This window comes from Lissotriton helveticus, chromosome 2_1 (assembly GCF_964261635.1).
Source record: "Lissotriton helveticus chromosome 2_1, aLisHel1.1, whole genome shotgun sequence".
NCBI classification, from domain to species: Eukaryota; Metazoa; Chordata; class Amphibia; order Caudata; family Salamandridae; genus Lissotriton; species Lissotriton helveticus.
In genome coordinates, this window is record NC_136059.1 from 983,981,748 (window position 1) to 984,001,416 (window position 19,669).

A 19,669-nucleotide genomic window follows, 5' to 3' on the forward strand; every position below is an offset into this window, starting at 1 on the left:
ACACTGGGGGCAAACGCGCAGCGGGCGCGCCAACGGCGCGCCAAAGGCGCACCAAAGGCAAGCCCGTCTGCGTCCGTCCGCACCAAAGCCGCTCCCAGCGCCAGTTATGCTGATCTTTTCAACAACGGAAATACTCCCCTTTCGGGTGAGGCCCCCCTACACTATTCCCGAGAGACCTTGCTTAATATAGATGAGCATGCGAACGAGGGACATCTTTCATTCGCGGAGTCTGCTCTCCCATTGAGTGACTTTGTGACTGGGGGCATTTTATCTTGTGGGCTTCTTAATGTGAGGTCTCTGCCCAAACATACGGAGGAAATTCAATTACTGGTGGATTCGCATCAGTTAGACGCTCTATTTATTACCGAGACCAGGACTCACCTTGACTGTGAGATCGATCAGGGCTGGGCCTGCCCGCAGGTTTATAAAATTCTTCACCTCCCTAGACCTAAAGGCCGTGGTGGTGGGGTGGGGGTCATCTACAGGGCTTCCTGGCGTATTGAGACCATCGACATGGACCCGGTTATTGGAGTAGAGCTGCTTGGCCTATCCATTAATAGTCACTCTGGGGTTATCTTCACTGGGGTCATTTGTTATAGACCACCTGGGACCTTTAGTATCCAGCAACAACATTCGCTGCTAACCACCCTTACCAATATGGCTGCCTCCCACAATAAACTGATAGTCCTAGGGGATTTCAATTTGTGGTTGAATGGCTCCTCGGATGCGGGGCTGCTCAACCTTCTCCACTCCTGTGAAAGTATTGGCCTCCACCAGTATGTTACGGAAGCCACTCACAAGGCTGGACACCGACTTGACCTTATTTTTTCGGTCCCCCAGCTAGTGTATTTGGGTGAAATTCTGCCCATGGATTGGACTGATCATTTTCTTCTCAAATTTTATGTTAATAGTAGTGGGGCCCGAACTCAGGCACCAGGTGCTACCACTGAATTTATGTGTAGGGACTGGAAAGCCCTTGGGCGGCTGAGAACTACTGATGTGGTATTTAAGGTTGGAGACAGTTTTTCTCCAGATAATCAGGTTGATGAGAACTATGCTTCATTGTGTTTTAGGATTACCACGAGGGTAGACTCTCTTGCCCCGCTAAAAAAACGCAGTTATAAGGGCAGAGCCTCGGCTCCTTGGTTTAATGAATCTTTAAGGGCTTTAAAACTAGCCTGTAAACAGGTCGGAAGGAAATGGAGGCAAGGCTATAAAGACTCTAGCAGACTGCTCTGGAAAGCTAAACTTGCCGAATATAAAGCCCTGATTCATAAATCCAAAGCCAAATACTTCTGCTCTACGATTTGCAGCGCTGCAAACAGCTCCAGGAGCATCTTTAAGATTTTGGACAGTCTAACTAGCCCTGACTGTTCTAAGAAGTCGACTCCCCCCTCTGCGATAACTTGGCCTCGTTTTTCAAGGAAAAAATTGATGCCATTATTAACGATCTTAGTACCTCTTCCGATCCGACCAGCTCCACTGGCCTAGGGGATGGGGGTGCAGAGGATGGGGCTGAGTGCCCTGGTTGGCAGCCTGCTGACCTACTCTCGGAGTTTTCCCCCGTTACGGAGGAGGACTTCGGCAGGCTGGCTCGGGGTATTTCATCGGGATCACCCTTGGACCCTATTCCTCATAAGATCTGGAAAGACTACGGTGGTGAACTATTTCCTACCCTCTGTAGGATTTGTAATCAATCGCTGGCTAGTGGTATTGTTCCTGCATCCTGGAAACAGGCCTTGGTATCCCCGCTTTTGAAAAAACCTTCCCTGGATCCGGAATGTTTAAAGAATTATAGACCAATCTCCTTGCTACCGTTCCCTGCAAAAATTGTTGAACGTTGGGTGAGCTCACTCCTTTCTAATCATCTGGAGCAGCACCAATTTTTGGAAGAAATACAATTTGGCTTTCGCCCGGCCCATGGGACCGAAACGGCACTGCTCACTGCTATGGATGATCTTCGAAGGCGTGCACACAGAGGTCAAGCAGCAGCTCTGATTCTGCTTGACCTGTCTGCCGCATTTGATACGGTAAATCATGAGATCCTCCTGGGAAGACTGAGTGAGGCCGGGGTGGGTGGTGGTGCCTTGCGATGGTTCCGCTCCTTCTTGCTAAACAGAAAGCAGGCGGTGTTCCTCCCCCCTTTTCAATCTGCATTCTCTCCGGTGTCACAAGGGGTTCCTCAGAGTTCGGCAGCTAGCCCGATCCTGTTTAACCTTTACCTGAAACCCCTGATTGTATTGATAAAGTCTTATTGGATCAATGCAATCAACTACGCAGATGACACCCAACTTATTTTGTCTTGGGAGGGTGAGGCGTCGATCCCGCTGGAGACACTTCATGATTGTTTGCGAGACACTGCCGGCTGGATACATAATAACTCATTGCAGTTTAACGCTAGCAAGACTTAAGTGTTGTTTTGTGCTGGAAATCGGATTCCTTGCCCTTTTCCGGATAATTTCTGGCCTCCAGAAACATCCATAAAAGTTCAACCGGTCACTACTGTTCGCAATTTGGGCGTCATGCTGGAAGCAAGTTGAGTATGGAAGCTCATGTAGCGAAAACGATGTCCTGCTGCTTTGCCCTCATTAGGTCCCTTCGAAAGATCCTACCGCTACTTCCCTCGCAGGCCCGGGCTTTAGTAGTCAGGTGTACCATCTTGAGCAGGCTTGATTATTGTAACGCCCTACTGCTTGAGTCTCCGAGTCTGCTGTTAGACAGACTTCAAAGAATTCAGTCTGCCGCCGCCAAGCTGGCTCTTGGTTGGCCCAGAAGATCCTCTGCCTCAGCGGCGCTGGCTTAACTCCATTGGCTCCCGCTTAGGCAGAGAGTATTTTTCAAATCCCTTTGCCTTGTTTTTAAAGCCCTTCATGGGCTTGGTCCTAGCTCATTGCAAGCTAAATTCGTCTGGTACACCCCAACTAGAGCACTTCGCTCAGCAACTGCGCGTTTGGTGAGAGTACCCAGATTTAAGAAAGCCAGGGCAGGGGGTAGATCCTTTGGAGTTGCTGCTGCTAAACTCTAGAACAGTCTGCCCTTGGAGATTCGTCAAACTGAGGAACTTCTCCTCTTTAGGAAACGTGTCAAAACCTGGCGGTTTCCTAAGGCTTAACCTGATGGGACCTTCTGCTACTTCCTCTGTTCGCCACTTCTGTGGAGCCTCAGTGCCAGGATGCCTGTAAGGTGATAGTTGCGCTCTATAAATCTCCTAAAATAAAAATAAATAAATAAAATAAAATAAATGTGATCTGGAAGATGTCAGTATCAGTGCACCAAGTGCTCATAGTAGCTTAAGAGGGTCAGCATTTCACCATTTCAAACATTTTACACATCAAAAAATTACTGTTTCCACCGGCTCAATTCGCAGATACAAAATGGCAAAAAATATCAAAACTGTCTATTTTATGCATTCGCACATCATGAAAATTAAAAAGAGATTTCCTCTTAGCCCTAATAGTGGATGATTTAAACGCAATGTGAGCTGTTGCTAGAACCGTCTATAACTCAACGTACTGTAGAAACTCATACTTGACTATTCATTATTTTCGGGGTTAAACATATTTTCTACTATCTGGTCAAGTTCTCAATCTCTGTAACAATCGTATTTCTGTCCACCAAGGATGTTTTCGGAATTAGTTATTTGCGGTTTGTACACAGGACAAAAAGCTATGAAACAGTGCTTCATTAAACAAAACATGTCGGCGGCACACTTCACTGAAAACCGAACTTCATGAAAAAAATTAATTAACATGAAAAAGACTAACTCCTTAACACTATCATATTTAGAGGTCAGTCAGTCAGTACTTTATTCGATTTTAAAAATCAAATCATGCATGTGCAGCATAAAATACACCAACGCAGTTATAAAGCAAGGCAAAATATAAAAATTAACTTTTAGAGGTGTATAAATGAATCCTTTTTTGTAAAGTGCGAACTACTCACCCTTACGGGTCTCAAGGCGCTGGGGGCTGTCGTGGAAATTGAGTGGCAGATTTACAAGCCCCTTGCGCCGCCGCTGCGTCACTTCTGTGACATAGCGGCCGCATAAACCATTTGCCACGTTGCGTCCTATTTACAACGTGATGCATCTAGGGAGATGGGTCACGTTGTAAAGCCCTGCGCCACATGAAACCTGCGTCAGGTTTCATGTGGGCGTTTCGGGACACGGGGGGGGGGGGGGGGGGGGGAGAAGCGTTCCATCACAGGAATGCCTCGGAAAAGTGCCTGAGTGAAATCTGCAAGATTTCACTCGGTAACTTTTCCCACGCCGCTGCGTCAGAACCTTGCACCTGCTTGAAGCAGGCGTAAGGCTTGACGCGCCATGTTGTACATAGGCAGGGTTGGAAAGTGCTGGAGTTGCGTTGCGCCCACGACACAACTCCAGCACTGCGCCAACCTTATGCCGGCAGATGCGATACGCATCTCCTTGTGCCTTGATGCACCATATTGAAAATGCGGCGCATCTGTGGTGGCGTAAGGGTAAACTGGCGTCACGCATCTTTCCTGCACATCCCTGCTGATTTGCAGGGATGCCCCAGGATACGTAAATCTGCCCCTAAGTGAGCTATTGCCCAGAGTCACATGGTGCTGAGCTGAGCTGCCGCCGAAGCCCGGGATCAAACCGTTAACCCTGTGCTCTGAAGTCAGCTGCCCTGGCCGCTGCACCACACCTCTCCGCAATGTACAATGTGTAATCTAAAATAGTTTGTGCAGTCCTTCTGGTCACATTTGTCAAACCTGCTGGTAACAGCGTGTTGAACGTTTACATCTGTGTGGAAAGATCACATAAAAAATAGTGCTCTTATACCTGTTTGGAAAATGAACAAGACTATACCACTGTTGCCACCAGCTGCCTTCTAATAAATCAAAGTGTTTTTCGGGAATATTCAGATAAATGAAAGTGGATAGAAGATGTGGACATCCAATTAAATACATTATCCAGATAAAGAGCAAAGGAAAGCAACAAAACAGTCTTTTTCCATATCCATGAGGGCTGCCCCAACACTGCTCTAATTTAGGAAACAGCTGAAGACACATCACGTTAGAGAACAGTACATCACGATCCAGCCTCCTTCTGCTCCCAGAAACCAGTTACCTCTTCAATCACTCACTGGCTGCATTTTACCTTTGATACTGTGTAGCGCTGCTCTGCCTTTTGGCTCAGTTGGCGCTATTCAAATACCACATATACTCACGCATACAATTAATGTGCCCTGGCTCTTCACAGCACTTATTTTAATCTGTACATTGAGGGCCCGATGTAGGTAATCCCAGATTACCGATTCTTAAATACCGAATCATACCGATTCGGTATTTAAGAACTGGCAATCGGGATGTAGGTAATTTTACCGAATTAATTACCAAATCGGTATGATTCGGTAATTAAAGAATCGATATTTACCGATTCTGTAATTGCCATTGATTCCTATGGGCCTTGAGGCCCATAGGAATCAATGTCAATTACCGAATCGGTAAATACCGATTCGGTAAAATTACCGAATTTGCAAGGGGGACAGGGTGTCACTTTGACACCCTGTTGCACCCCTGATTCTAGGTTGTGTGCCATGTGGCACACATACATGCCCTTAGGGCATGTATGTGTGCCACTTGGCACAGGTGTACATGCACAGATGTGCATGTACACAGGAATTCGTTATTTACCATGACATAGTATGTCATGGTAAATAATGAATGCTTAAGGGTCGGTGGCACTGTTTTCAGTGCCACCTACATCACAAATTTGAGATTCGGTAAATTTACCGATTCGGTAATTTACAGAACCTGTAAATTTACCGATTCTGTAAATATACCGAATCGGTAAATTTAAGGCCCCCTACATCTCAATCAACAAATACCGGTCGGTAACGGCCAAAATCGGCCGTTACCGACCTGTATTTTGTGACCTACATCTGGCCCCTAGTCTTTTAAATGTACACTGAGAAAAATAATTGTTTCAATTTTTTTGTAAATTAAAATTATCCAAGCACACACAGTTGAATTTCACTATCTACGATTATATATATATATATATATATATATATTTAGCTTATGGCCCTCCCTTCAGTGTGAGATTTTTTTCTGGATATATTTCATTGGTGCCCAGTGTATCTTGTTAGATGCTAGAGGTGAAAACAATCTACAGAAATTGTTGGTGGTCTGGTAACCAAATATATGGAATAAACCCTTCCAGTAATTGTAGGGACAATTTAGGGGCAACTTCAGAAATATAGAAAAACAGTGTTCCAAATATCCAGCAAAAATAAAATGGTTATAAATGTTAAACTAATGGTATACTGATAAGTATGCCATTCTTCATAACAGTTAGCCGCATGGCTATACAATATTTGTATTATAGCCAGAAACTAAATCAGAATTTGTCATAAAAAAAATTGCAATAATTATTGTCCCAGTGCCAGTTTACTGCTTGCAAATTGAAAACAAGGGATGACTCAAAATATCAAGATATCCTGGAAACAGTTGCATGGCCCCCACTAATCATAAACCAGGATGTTACTGAGCCTCCCTAGTTACAGTACAAACTTGAACTCTGCAACAGTGTCTATTTCCTCTGCAGGAACCAGGTACATTGTAACTGATTCGCTTTTGTTTGTTGGTGTGCTCCCTAGATGTTTGCTACCCTCAAGGATCGTAGCCCTTAGATGTTACTGCCCATAACAAAGTAATCATTTTCGGGTGGTGACATTGTTCCACCCCTTTGTTACAGTTTCCTGACCTGACAAACTATTTAACCTACTGCTGGTAGGGCCTTGTTGGTAGTTGGGGTGTGAGGAGATTGTACAGATCTCGGATTAAACATAAATGGGAATCTAGGTCTGTGGTTACTCGAATTATAAAAACTGGCAATGTGCATTAAAGGGCATTATGGCAACAGGCATCGAGCATTACCGGGCACTGTGAAAACTAGCAGGGTGCATTACATCAGTGATCATTAAAAGCTGTGGACATTGCCCTAGACCAGGGGTCTCCAACCTTTTCTGTAGTGAGAGCTACTTCTGCTCAAGGAAAGTCTTCCTGAGCTACTAGCAAACTTTATAACTGTAAAATAGTGACTACGCTATGACCACCCTAAGCAGGATTATCACTAGTTACCACTCAAGTTACCACTCAAGTATTCTTGGTGCAGTTACCATCAGAAATGCCAGGAAAACATTCATCAATATAAAATGCCTCCACCTGACCTATGAAGTAACATTCAAATCCAGACCAGCCCTATGGCACAAAGTATATAAATACAGCAGTAGGTCTCCCCAGCTCAGCTTGAATTATTAATCACCAGTTTCTGAAAGTACACTTCTTTCTATCAAATACCGCTTTCCACTGCGGGCAAACAAACTCAATTTAACAGAAGAATATCCATTTTTTAAAACAAAAACTGCCTTTAAAATATCTGTTTTCAGATTTTAGGAAATGCACAGTCCCAAAATATCAGCTTTTCATTTTCATCAAGTACTCCCATGTACAAATGCCTCATATGGACAGACTACTTCGAATACCCAGGTATTACAGTCTTGTGTCACATATGCTCACACAAATAAATGATGGACGGAATGCTGAATGAATCATACATTCACCCCTAGTCAAGAAATCTGGGTTAAATCCATCGTTCTTTTGCTTACCATTACAGCCCAGATTAGACCCAGCCATATGCAAATCAGTCTTGACCCTGTGCCTCATGGGAGCAGTCCAGACCGAACTGCCAAGCCAGGTCCTCCCTGGACCAGAAACAAGCATCCTGGGACCCGTTTCAGGGTATGTCACCCTTCATCAGCCAGGTTAGCTTGAATCCAGTGGCACAGTGATCAAGGGACCCACGTCTGGGCATACCCATCCCACTTAGGGTGGAAAGTGCTATGCAAACAAATGATGGACAGAATGCTGAATGAATCATACATTCACCCCCAGTCAAGAGATCTGGGTGAAATCCATCGTTGTTTTGCTCACCATGCCACCCTAGTTTAGACCCAGCCATATGCAAATCAGCCTTGATCCCGTGCCTCATGGGAACAGTCCAGACCGAACTGCCAAGCCAGGTCCTTCCTGGAGCAGAAACAAGCATCCTGGGGCAGGTGTCAGGGTAAGTCCCCCTTCATCAGCCAGGCTAGCTTGAATCCAGTGGCACAGTGAGCAAGGGACCCACGTCTGGGCATACCCATCCCACTTAGGGTGAAAAGTGCTACCCAAACAAATGATGGACGGAATGCTGAATGAGTCATACATTCACCCCAGTCAAGAGATCTCAGGCAAATCCATAGTTCTTTTGCACACCATGCCAGCCCAGTGTATACTCAGCCATATGCAAATCAGTCTTGACCCTGTGCCTCATGGGAACAGTCCAGACCGAACTGCCAAGCCAGGTCCTCCCAAGTCCAGAAACACGGATGTCTATATGATGCCAATAATGCCCACCATTATACTAGGGCCACAGTTGGGCCAAGGCTTGAAACCATAAGGGTCAAGGCAGAGACCATATATCAGTCATGACTATTATTACAACAGGAATACGTAAATATAGGCCAGTCATTCTCCCAGTATGTAAATGATGGCTGCTAGTATACTACAACTAGACCAAAAATACCCCAAATAGTCAAGGATGACCATTATTATGCCATTGGCACTATTATGCCAGGAATGGGCACACTTATGTCAGAGATAACACCCTTGTGATTGGGGCTAGCATAGACATTTGGTGGTCCTTGACACCAGGTGTAGCTTTCAAGAAACAATAGTGTTTATTAGGGACGCACATAAATGCTGATAAGTCTCTTCATTGTCTCTGGTCTGAATCATGCCCTGTTTTCCTCAGGTCTTGAGCTGGTTATACACACAACTGACACATTTTCACTCTGACTCCTGCAGTCACAAACTTTGGTGGGTCAGCACTCATTACTGCTCAAGCTACTACTGTCGTACTTCTTTCGTGGTCCACTGGTCACACACATGTTGTGACTGATAAAGCAGGGATACAAGATGGTCAATCTTCTTGTGGCTTGGTTATACTGAGATTAGACACAGACTGACAAGTGGCAGGCCCTATTGGCCGATACTTTGTGTGTTTGAGTGTTTAGTATAAGTTACTGCCATGGGTTTTGCTGGCTGTCACTCTTAGGATCTTGAGATCAGCAGTGCTGCCTTCTTTAATAGGCACCTACTCTCCGAATTTGATACTGGGATTGGCTTCATCTTTGAGAGCTACTTTGAAGGTACTGGTGAGCTACCAGTAGCTCCCGAACTACTCGTTGGAGACCCCTGCCCTAGACCAACCTGCATGGATTGGTGTGAGATATTTCCGTTCTCAAAGTAATTGTTGCTGTAGTCTCAATTCAATAACAGTTTTTTCAACTGTTTGTACCAGACTGAAGTGATGTAAACTGATTATTGCAATAATGCTATGCCACCGAGAAACTATAGCAATATCTGTCACTATTTTATATGGTGACCATGCAGTCCAGATGGGCATCGACTTTATTCCCAATCCCTACCCTCAGAGTCTTCTGCAGCCTGGTTGCCCTTACAAACCAAAATGGGTACTTAAGCAGGACTCTTATAAAGTCCCTTTAGAACAGTGATACTCAAAGTACCGCAAGGGGTCCGAATGCGGCCCTCCTGACCTTAAGATGCAGCCCCCTGCTAAACAGCAGCACTGGGCTACTGTTTTCGAATCAGCCCTAACATTAAAAATTTGTTAAATAAACTGGCAAGTATTTGTTTTCATGTTAATTAAAGTTATACAAAAGGAAGTAACTAAGTTTCCTGCACCACATAACTTTAGGAACACTTTCATTTTTAAAGACCTATTGCATCAAACCAATGAAGATATGATAATGTCTCTTCAAAATTCTAAAAGTGTATTTCATTTATATGCAGACCTGGTGTTTTGCAAGTGAAAATCATGGTAATTAATGGTGGTACGTTTGTGTCTGTTTGGGGTTGCTTAAATTGATCAAGTCACTGAATGTGGCTAGACCACTGACTCATTGTCAGGGAAATTGCTCTCCCACCCTCGCAGCTCTTTCATCAAGTGAGGCCCTCCTGAGTCCCTGCACTATGTGTTGGTGTTTGAGGCCCTCCTCCACCCGTAGGCTATACCTGCGCCTCATCCCTGGTGGTCCAGTGGACCTCTCGCTCTCTCTTGCTTCATTTTTCTGACTGCTTTTCCTTTTCCTCTCAGCTTCGTTTTTTTTCACCCTTTTTACCAGTTTCCCCTCCCAGCTGTCCAGCCCTCCCGACCCCTACGTAATGGCGGCTGCTGCTCGGCCACGCGCAGCGGGCGCACCAAAGGCAAGCCCATCTGCGCCCATCAGTGACTCGACCGCGACCAGCGCCAGGAACCATAGACCTCCGAACCGCCAATGCTACAACCCAGCTGTACTCTATGCACTCAAACCAGGCCGCAACAACAACTGCAAGCCAGCTTCACCAGCCGACAGCGACGGACCCTTCAGCTGTCACCGCTTCTGCCACACCTGCAGCTCTGCCAAGACCACAGCACTTTTCGCCCTATGAGAAATGGGTATGCCCAGACGTGGGTCCCTAGCTCACTGTGCCACTGGATTCAAGCTTGCCTGGCTGATGAAGGATGACATACCCTGAAACCGGTCCCAGGATGCTTGTTTCCGGTCCAGGGAGGTCCTAGCTTGGCACTTCGGTCTGGACTGTTCCCATGTGGCACAGGGTCAAGACTGATTTGCATATGGCTGGGTCTAAACTGGGGTGGCAGATCTCTTGACTGGGGGTGAATGTATGATTCATTCAGCATTCCGTCCATCATTTGTTTGCATAGCACTTTTTGCCCTATGTGAGATGGGTATGCCCACAAGTGGGTCCCTTGCTCACTGTGCCACTGGATTCAAGCGAGCCTGGCTGATGAAGGGTGACATACCCTAAAATCGGTACTAGGATGCTTGTTTCTGGTCCAGGGAGGACCTGGCTTGGCAGTTCAGTCTGGACTGTTCCCATGAGGCACAGCGTCATGACTGATTTGCATATGGCTGGGTCTAAACTGTGGCGGCATGGTGAGCAAAAGAACAATGGATTTAACCCAGATCTCTTGACTGGGGGTGAATGTATGATTCATTCATCATTCCGTCCATCATTTGTTTGCGCAAGACCACAGACCCAGCACAACCCACCCGCAACAACACAACAGCACCGAAAACCCTGCAATGCATCCTCCTCAATGTCAGATCCCTCCACAAACATGCCACCGAAATCTGGGAACTCCTCGACAGCACAACCCCGGACGTCGTGTTCCTCACTGAAACCTGGACTAATACCACCTTGGGACCCGATATCACCACCGCCATTCCCCAAGGTTACAAGATCTCCCAGAAGGACCGCGACACCCGCCCTGGGGCGGGGATTGCCATTGTCCACAAATCCACTGTCCAACTGAGCACACTTTCTGACAAGCCCACAGAACTGATGGAACACCTACTCTTCAAGATACAGGCCAGCCCTGCCACCACCCTCCGGGGAACCCTCATCTACCAACCCCCCGGACCCGCGGACCATTCATCACGCCATCATGGACAGCATCACCCCGCAGGCCATCGCATCCACCAAGTACACCTTGCAGTCGAGACCTCAACTTCCAGCTCGACAACCAACCAGACCCCAAAACCAAATCCCTCCTGGATAACCTCCACAACATTGGACTCCGCCAGATCGTGACTCAACCCACACACTCAGCAGGATGCACCCGTGACCCCATTTTCACAACAGGAAACTTCATCACTTGCAGCCACACCACCGAACTACCATGGACAGACCATCGCTGCATACATTTCACCTTCAGTACACCCACCATTCACAAAACCCAGCACCTGCTCCCATGGAGAAATTGGACCAAAATTACCGACAACCTGCTCACCACCACACTCGACAACTCCACCCCAACCATCACGGACAACGACGACCCGGAAACCGCAGCCCGAAACCTGCACAGATGGATCTCCGACTGCGCCAACACCTTAGCCCCCCTCAAGAAGAACATCCACAAACATGCCAGGAAAGCCAGCTGGTTCACCATCGAACTCCAGTAGTCCAGACGCACATACCGCCGCCTTGAAAAGGCCTGGAGAAACTCCAAATCTACAGAAGCCCACAACAACTTCAGAGCCACCCCCAACGCCCACCACCAACTCATCAGGAATACAAGAAAGAAAGCGATCGAAGACATAATCTCCACGCACGCGCACAACAGCTCTTCAGCTTCATCAAGGAGTTCACCCAACCCATCAGCGAAACTACAGACGTCCCACCCACACAAGATCTCTGCGACAAACTCAGCACCTTCTTCCACCACAAAATCAAGAACATTTACGACAATTTTGACGAAGATAGCCAACACAGAGAACCCACACCAACCACCCCTGACACCTTGAAGCCAACGAATGACAGCTGGACAACCCTCACCACTGAAGACACACTGAAGATGATGAAGTGAATCCACTCCGGGGCCCCCAGGGATCCCTGCCCCGACCACATCTTCAACAGAGCGGCCTACACCATCACCCTGATGCTTCGCCACACCATCAACCTCTCCATCGCCGACACCAAACTCATCCTCTCCCTTTCCAATGAACCCAACGCAGCCAAAGACAACTTTCTAGAAGGCACGGAAGCAGTCACCAAATGGATGAAGAGCAGCTGTCTACAACTCAACAAGGTCAAAACGGAAGTACTCATCATGGGCCCACACCCCAATGCATGTAATGACACCTGGTAGTCTCCTGCCCTAGGAAGCCTGCCCACCCCCACGGACCAAGCATGCGACCTCGGAATCATCCAGGACTCCAAACTCAAAATGGATCGCCAGATCAACTCCGTCGCATCCTCCTGCTTCCACACCCTCCACCTCCTACGTAAGACCTTCAATTGGATCCCCCCCTCAAACACAGAAAGACCATCACACACGCCCTAGTCACCAGCAGACTCGACTACGGCAACGCACTCTACACCGGAATCAACAAAAACCTCACCTGCAAACTTCAAAACATTCAGAACGCCGCCGCCAGACTAGTCCTCAACCTGTCACATCACCCAGCACCTGCGCACACTCCACTGGTTCTCCATCGAGGCAAGAATCACCTTCAAGATTCTCACCCACGCACACAAAGCCCTCCACAACACCGAACCAGAATACCTGAATAGCCGACTTGCATCCTCGCATCCCCGCAACCCAAAGGACCCTACAATCAGCCCAGCTCTCCAATGACATGGTCCCACGCACCAGGGAGTCCAGATCAGGAGGCCGCTCTTTCTCCTTCCTCAGGTCCAGAGCCTGGAACGCCCTTCCGCTCCACCTCAGACACACGACCTCACTCCCCAACTTCATGAGGGCCCTCAAAACATGGCTCTTCAATAGACGGTCTCCTTGATGGACTGAACCCTACCCCTCCCACTCCCCCCTGCGCCTTCAGACCCTTACGCATGAGTTGATGCACTCAACAAACCCATGATTGATTGATTGATTGATGTATGAATGTGTTAGTGACTGAAAGCATGAATAGACGAAATGGTGAGTACATGGGTAAGTGAACTGCAGCAGGGAGTAGACAATAGCTCATGTCCACCAAAATGACTGCACCCATTATGCACTTACTGATAGTCGTACCTATCCATCCATATATTTCCTCACCCATTTATCCATCTACATACTCACCTCTTCAAACAGCCACCTAACTGTGCATTCAACCATCCATTCACCCATGCATACACTCACTGATCTGAGCATTCCCTCATCCATTCATCCATACATCTTTATTGCACTCATCCATCCGTTCATCTACACTTTACTTTAAATTTTCATTTATCCACTCAGACGACAAAAGGGCTGCCTAGAGTCTCCTGTAGGAAAACAGCGGGATAGCAACTATCACAATACAGCTATCAGAAGAGCTGAAACAAGGGAGCAGACATCCAGAACAGGTGCTAGAGAGCTGCCAGCAGGAGAGCTGAAACACGTGAGCTGGCAGCCAGAACAGGTGCTACAGAGCTTGCAGCAGGAGACCTGAAACAAGGGAGCAAATAGCCAAACAGGTGCTAGAGATCTGCCACCAGGAAAGTTTAAACAAAGGGGCAGACAGCCAGAACAGGTGCTATAGAGCTGCCAGCAGGAGAGCTGAAACAATGGAGCAAACAGCCGGAAGAGGTGCTAGAGAGCTTTCAGCAGGAGAATAGAGTGAGAAAAGGAAGGATGGCAGACAGCAGTGAGCAGTGATAGTGTATGAGGCAGAAAGGAGGTGGTAAACAGAGAGAGTGCCGCAAGAAGCAGGTTGCAAACAGCATTCACTAGGGAAGCCTGAAGCAGGGACTATTTAGAGTAAACAGCAACAAGTAGATGTTGCTACATTACCAGACCTTCAGATGAGGCTGTGTTGGCAGAAGCAATGAAGAGATTTAGTAGTTTCCTTGACTACTTCACCCACTTCCGGTGTGAATTAAAAGATGAAACACGTTTTGCATCCCCTCAATATCCACAGCCAGTGCAGGCCACAGCAGACCATTAGTCGAGGTAGAGAAGTCCTAGTGAAAGTGCAAAGCAGACCCTTAGCTGGAACCTCAATGCTGGTGGTAGAAAGGTCTGAGGAACAGTCAAAGGCAGGGATGTAATTTGGACCTACTGTAAGGACAACTGCATCAGAGCTGCACTTTTTGGCGCAAGAAGCTCTCTATCCATATGTATGGAGTAATAAGCACATAGAGAAGAGCTGTCTTCTGTAAGTACACATTTAGCCCTCCAGCTATGTGAGGGTGATGCAAAGGGTTGGGCCGGGACTGTTGGCTTTGGCAGAGAATAAGAAAGAGAATATTTGAACCATCCCAGATCCAGGGGCCATTACTGACAGAGTCCCGATAAAGGATAAGTAGGTTTCATTTGCGGGCCTCGAGCTTTGACGAAGTAAGTAGTAGGAGGGGGGGATTTTGCAGTAAAGTCCTTGATCACTGGGACTATTTTCCGTAACTACAGTTAAAATAACCCTTGCGGTCACAGGGACCCTAAGCACAGTCTTGTATACCTACACTCTTAACTCCATCACCACACACTCACTTAACAAATTCCGGTCCGCTGCAAGCAAATGTCACAGCACACCAGTGGCACATTTAGTGGCCTGGGTGGGGCCCGATGATGAAGCATGCCACCAACTAGGTTGGTGGGTGAGGGCCTTCATAAAAAATGAATGTTTTTTCCTTACCTCTGAAACACACACTCTAAAAACTTCTAACCAATAGCTAGTTCTTTTTGATTTTCAAAGCTTTGGCAAAGAACCAGTGGGCACCACAGTACAGGGTGAAGCCTGTGAACTATCCTGCCAGGACCTGCCGGCACTACAGGGTGTAAAATTGGCCCATATATATTTTCAGGTCAAATTGAAAGTAAGGTGTTCACCTATGAATTTTTTTGGTTCAAAATTAGAAAAACTTGGCTGAGCCTAAATGGGGACAATACGAAAAAAAACAAAGTTGTACAGTGAAGGAATGTCTTTTATAGAACACTATGGAGCTCACTGATGCTTAATGGCTCGGGTAAATATGCCACATTCTTGTCACCACAGGTTCTGACCACCTCAGAGAGAAGGATGGACTCTGGGCAGTACTGGTTTGGCTTTCCATCCTAGCATCAAGAAAACAGACTGTGGAAGAGATTGTGAAAGACCACTGGGCAAAGTTTGGACGGCACTACTTCTGCAGGTAATGTTGCAGCCCCTTGATTATATACAATTTTCAATAAATGCTAATGAAAAATAACAACATAAAAATGCGTTTGGTAATGCAGGCCCCTATCCCTCCATCCCTGCAGCCCCCATTAGATGGCTAGATAACTGTGGAACTAAGGTGCTTAAGCAGAAAAAACAAGGAGTTTAATAAATGAAACCGGTAAAGAAGGTACTCTCCATGGCCACCTTTCCAATATCAGGTGAGGTTAGATTGCATTTTTCACACCTTTCAAGTGGTGTGATTTAAAACAGTGGTGAGGGTCCACTGAGTTTCCAGTCAACTGACATTTACCTACCGAGCAGCCAGCACTAAGGATTCGGGGAGACCTTCTGAAAGCAAATGCAACCTCTTTGGCCAAGCTGGTGCTCCTCAAACGATGGGGTACAATTTCACAAATATTCCCTTCCTTCGTTACTTGCTTGTGTGCTTATAACTTGTTTTCTGCCAACTGCACAATCTGTATCTCAATTTTTCACTCATAAATCATAGACAACCTGTTAAACCTGGCATTTCTTGGCATGATTACCCATGACTTTTTGCCTCTTCCTCCGCTATTTTTGACTGGCTTAGATGCTTTGGACACTTTGCCACTGCTAAACAGTGTCAAAGTGTAAGTGTTCTGTGTATAAAGTAATGGTAATTGGTTGTCCATGATAGGTATGTTTGCCTTACGAAGTGAAGTCCCTAGTAAAGTGCACTATGTGTGCCAGGGCTGGTAATGCAACTGCTACTAGTGGGCATGCAGCACTATCTGTGCCACCCACAAAAGTAGCCTTAAAAAGGGAACTCAGGCCTGCCATTGCTGGGCCTGCGCGCAGTTAGTTAAACTGCCATGTTGTTCTGTCAAGTGTACTCACTTGCCATACCTTACAATTCCCTTTCTATGCACACCAGATACCCCCATGGTAGGTCTAGGGTACCCCCTGGACAGGGTGCAGTGCATGTGAAAGGTAGGACATGCACTAAGGTGTGTGTCATGTCCTGACAGTGAAATAATCTCCATTTTCTTTTTTCACTGTTGAAAGGCCATCTTGCCCATGGGATAGAATGGGAAGGCTATGTAATATGTTTTCCAGCCTATCTTCCCAAGGGCTTTAGATAGAAAGGTGAAGTTTACTATGCCTGAACTATCAATGTAATTACACAGCTTTTTTCTGAAGGTGGTTTTTGCATTGTGTTTTCAGAAACCACTCTTTTAGAAGTGGCTGAGTTTTGTGCTCTAACATTTCTGTGTGTCTCTGCCTGGCAGTGGATTGACTGTCTGGATTTGAAAGCAATACGATCTTGGGAATGTCTTGACCCAGGGGAGGAGGTGAGACAGCAACAGGCTGACCTGCATCTGGAGTGTAGGGGGAAGAGAAGCCCTTAGAGGTGAAGAAGCCTGGGTTGCCGCTATAAAACAATTGGCTCATCTCCTGCTGAGTGATTGAGAATCCAGACCCCCACTAATCAAATGAAGAGAGGTGTCACTGGCAGGGAGGCACACAAAACTGGTTTGAACACGGATCTGTGTCCCCTGAAGCACAACGACTTCAAAGCCATTGAGGGGTATAACTATGAGAGCTGAAGCCTCTGTACTTTGGAGAATGGCTTAATCAAGTGTGAACAAGACTGGAGCTACTTCGTGGTCAAGAGGACCTTTGCCAAGGAAGAAACAACTGAAGAGGCTGAAGGATAGGACTGACCCTTACTGTGTGATCTGAGGTTGGCCTGCAGTTTGCTGTTTCAATCAAGGAAAGGCTAAAGGGACTTTGCTGTGTGCTGGTCCCCTTGCTTGAAGGACTTTGCTGTGTGCTGTGTCCTGAAGTAACTATCCCCAAGGGCCTCAGGTGAGCTGGCTCCCTGCTTGGAAACACAGGAACATAAAAGTTTCCAGGAGACTCTCAGCAGCACTGTGGGAGCTTGTCTGTTGCAGTCTGACACCCTCGTAAGAACTGCCTGTGATCGTGGGCGCCTGGTGTCCAAGTGAGTCTCAGTGACGTTGTGTGCATGTGCTTTGTGCAGCACTGAGACCTTAAGGAGGATCGGCCTGTGTTCGGGGTCACCTGGAATGCAAGCAAGGATCAGCAACACTGTGTGCGTGTGCTTTGTGCAACCTGAACCTCGTTGGAAGGATTGCCCAGTGGTCGTGTGCACCGGAATCCAAGTGAGTCTCATTGACGCTGTGAGAGTGTGGGTTGTGCACTGTGAGACCTTCGTGAGGATTTGCCTTGTTATCGTGTGCACCGGAATCAAAGTGAGTCTCATTGACGCTGTGAGCGTGTGCGTGGTATACATTTGCCTTGTTATTGTGTGCACCGGAATCCACGTGAGTCTCATCGCCGCTGTGTGCGGGTGCTTTGTGCACAAGGAGACTTCGTAGTGGAGTAAAGGGAGTCTCAGCGGCGCTGTGTGTGTGATCTTTGTGCAGCCTGAAACCTGTGTGTGGAGTGCCCAGTGATCGTGCGCCTGGAGTGAAGGAAGACTCAGCGACGCTATGTGCGTGTGCTTTGTGGGAGCCTGAGGTCTTCATAAGTGAAGCGGTCCAGATCGGTAGTCACGGAGGAGCTGTGTTGCCGGCCTGGCCTGGCCATTTCACAAAGCTGCTTGGAGGCCCAGCCGCTGGACGAGGAGAGGAGAGTGGGTTCGCGCCCCCCAGGTAACGTGTGTCGACTCCTGGGGCGGGGCGTGGGCTCAGAGGGAGACGTTCTTGGCCTCTCTCTCGTGTTGGCAGCGCGAGCCTCTGATTCGGCTCGTGTTGCGGCCCGTATTGCTAAAGGGAGTGGCGGCACAGGGGCCGGAGTGCAAAGCTGCACTTTGGAATTGCGTCGTACTGTGTTGTGGGCAACTGTGAGAGGCTGACTGAAGGTCAGAAGAGGAGGCGGAGAGGCTGCCTAAGGCCCGGTGTTCGGGGCCTGAGTGTTCGACGTAGTATTCCATTTCTGAGAGCGGAGTACCTGACTGATGTATTACACATTGCAACATTTCTGTATAAAGAACTACTTGATTGTCGTATGACACATTGCCTTGTTTCTGGATAATGAACTACCTGATTAGCGTATTGCGCATTGCATTATTCCTGCATAACGAATTACCTGATTAGTGTATACGCATTGCCTTATTATCACAGAACGACATATCTGGTGGGTGGATTACTCATTGCATTGTTATACCTTGCAAAGTGCCTGATTGTTGCGTTACGCATTGCATTCTTTTCATTGCAGAGTGTCTGATTGCTATGTTACGCATTACAGTATTTTTACATTGCAAAAATACCTGATTCTGGCATTACGAACGGTATGACATATGATTAGGAGTACAGGAGAATGTTTAGAAGTGCTCATTGACATTGCCAGATCTTACAAGGGTTGGCTGGCCTAACAACCGGCCAGGAGAAGTATTACACAACGGCATATGTTGGTTTTATATCATGTGGTCTTATCGTATATCTTTTTTCATAAAGTTTATACTCGTTTTATAAAACTCGTGTGGAGTCAATTTGTGATGTCATCATTGGGTTATTGTGAGCATGGTTGCAAATACTTTACACATTTGCCATGAAGATAAGTCTGCCCAGCTACCAAGGGGGTGAGCGGGGTTATTTAAGAAGGTGACCTTCCTTTCCCTGACGTTGGAACGCAGGTCCATACTTGGCCTTAGGTACCTACCTCAGCCAACCAGGAATCCCGGGTCTAACACGACCTATTTATTTTCGACCATGCAATTGCAAACAACGGATGCGTTGGCAATTAGCACCCATTGCAGAAAGACCCAATCCCAATATTGCTGTATATGATATGTAGCTGAACAGTTTTTCAAGGTGGAAATACAATGTAATGTTACACCTGTTGATTTCTGGCCTGAGTTATTGTGGAGGACTGCATGCTGCGTGTTAGCCACCTCTATGCACTGAAGGAGCATGGATACAACTGAGAATGATAACAACCAA

The 19,669-nt window shown here is 47.0% G+C and overlaps 1 protein-coding gene across 1 annotated transcript in view; it reads left to right on the forward strand.

The window, feature by feature from the left end:
- The window catches only part of PGM5 (phosphoglucomutase 5), an 827,968-nt gene that overhangs the window by 537,060 nt on the left and 271,239 nt on the right, over window positions 1–19,669 (forward strand). The window contains exon 8 of the mRNA XM_078675734.1: window positions 15,579–15,714. Coding sequence (XP_078531860.1) covers window positions 15,579–15,714 — 136 coding nt within the window. The remainder of the gene's footprint in view (window positions 1–15,578; window positions 15,715–19,669) is intronic.